The sequence below is a fragment of the Pteropus vampyrus genome, unplaced genomic scaffold, assembly GCF_000151845.1.
Source record: "Pteropus vampyrus isolate Shadow unplaced genomic scaffold, Pvam_2.0 Scaffold677, whole genome shotgun sequence".
NCBI lineage: Eukaryota > Metazoa > Chordata > Mammalia > Chiroptera > Pteropodidae > Pteropus > Pteropus vampyrus.
The window spans coordinates 100091-101965 of record NW_011889458.1 but is presented as its reverse complement, the minus strand read 5'-3'; the positions used below and the strand labels follow the sequence as shown (position 1 = coordinate 101965).

The following is a 1875-nucleotide window of genomic DNA, read 5'->3' as shown; positions in this document are numbered from 1 at the left end:
ACCTCTCTAATGCATTCCATTACCATGTTTCTCTTTCCTGTTACCAATACCACTAAATCTTAATACACAGTGTTAATCTTTGCTGTAATAAATATTAACATTAGCATCCTTGATATATGGTAGTATATGTCTTCCTTCAGTTTTCTCAAGTATATTAGTGGAATTACATTGAATCATGGATCAATTTGGGGAAGATAAAAGTTTATCAAATAACATTGCTAAATACACAAAATATTTCCAAACATGATGAAAATTATAAACACAGAAATCTAAGAAGCTCAATTAGACTTAAGTAAATAAGAACTTGAAGAGAAACACATCAGAGCACATCATAATTATTGAATACCAGTAATATCAGAACATGTTAGAAGCATCTAAAAAGAAGGAAACACAAATTAGGGTCTCATCTGTCCTTAAACCATTCTTGTGTATTTTGCATTCAGGCATTGTCATTTTCATCTCTAGAAATTTGATTTGGGTCTTTTAAAAAATCTTTTTCATTTCTTTTCATATCATAGTCATCTTTTCCTTTACCTTCTTGAGCATAAGAAGTATATTTATTAGCTATTTCAAGAGTTTTGCTTGATAATTTTATCATGTATGTCATTTGTCTTTCTTTATTGGTTATTTTATCTTCTGCTTATAGGTCATACTTTTTGGCTATTTTGTATGTCATTTAATTTTTAATTGTGATTGCATTGTGAATTTTGCAATACTAGTTCCTTATTCTTGTCTTTCCCCACTTCTGTAAATATTATTGGATTTAGTTCTGTGGTATAGTTAGTGCTGAGCTGATCAAGAAGAAAAGTTTTGGTGGTGAGACGCCCAGTGGAAAGAATGTATGAGGAGCCAACATGAGAATGAAACGGGCAGGCACCAACTTTACTGTGGAAAGTGTGCTTCTATTGTGGGGAGTGCAGTTCTGTTCCTGCTTTGTTAGGAGACCACATGGGCTCCACATATATCAGAGTACAAGTGGCATTTAGCCACACTTGTGTGACACAATAAGCTGAATTGCACTTACATGAGTTAGGTGCAGGCGCTCTACTACACTAATGTACCATTCTAAATCTGGGATCCTGTTTCTAGCTGTGAGCTTGGATCACAGCCAGACTTGGGACCAGCCAGGCCTGGGACCCAACTTGGGATGAATTTGATCTGTTAAGGGCTTTTTATCTAAGCTTTGTTAGTGCAGGTCCAGATTAACTTTTAGTTTATGGCAATTTTTTTCAGCACTACAAAAAGCAATCCATTTCTAAAACTCTGTTCTACTCTTGGCCTGTGTGAGGATTGTTTGGGCCATCTCTTTTTTGTGGGCTCTTTCCCAGGTTTCAGATAACTTCCTCACACATATGCACTGATAAATATGTAGCCAAATGCTTGATGGGAGCCCTCTGCAACTTTCTGAAGCTATATATCTTTTCAGCTCTTTCTTTTCCAGTATTGTGACCTGAAAATTCTAGCCATCTTTAGTTCTCTGGACTAAAGAATATGGGATTTAGTGGTTAAACTATATGATATTTATTCTAGCTTTTCAGAGACACTTTTTGGCTTATGGATTTCTAGTCACTGCTACTATTTCATTGATTTTAAAGTAAATCTTTAGAAAATTAAAAGAAGAGAGTAGTCTCAGTTTCTGAGTCTGTTTTCAGTTGTGGTGCTGTAATGAATAGGAAATGTCTATTTCCTTTTCATTAAATAGGACAAACAGGCATTAAAATACTGGCTCTCAGCCTCTCAGTTTCATCATTTATACAATGGAGATAGGGTATGTTACCTACCATACAATGCCACTATGATTGATGTCAAATGTGGTATTGAAAGTCACTGATACTTATTAGATACTCAAAAAGTGGTCATTGGCTTTGAGTGGTG

At 35.0% G+C, this 1875-nt stretch overlaps 1 protein-coding gene across 1 annotated transcript in view; it reads right to left on the bottom strand.

Moving 5' to 3' along the window:
• Positions 1 to 335: 335 nt before the first annotated feature.
• LOC105309159 (olfactory receptor 4K1) overlaps positions 336 to 1875 on the bottom strand; it is a 5935-nt gene continuing 4395 nt past the window's right edge. Inside the window, exon 2 of the mRNA XM_011385256.1 lies at positions 336 to 374. Coding sequence (XP_011383558.1) covers positions 336 to 374 — 39 coding nt within the window. The remainder of the gene's footprint in view (positions 375 to 1875) is intronic.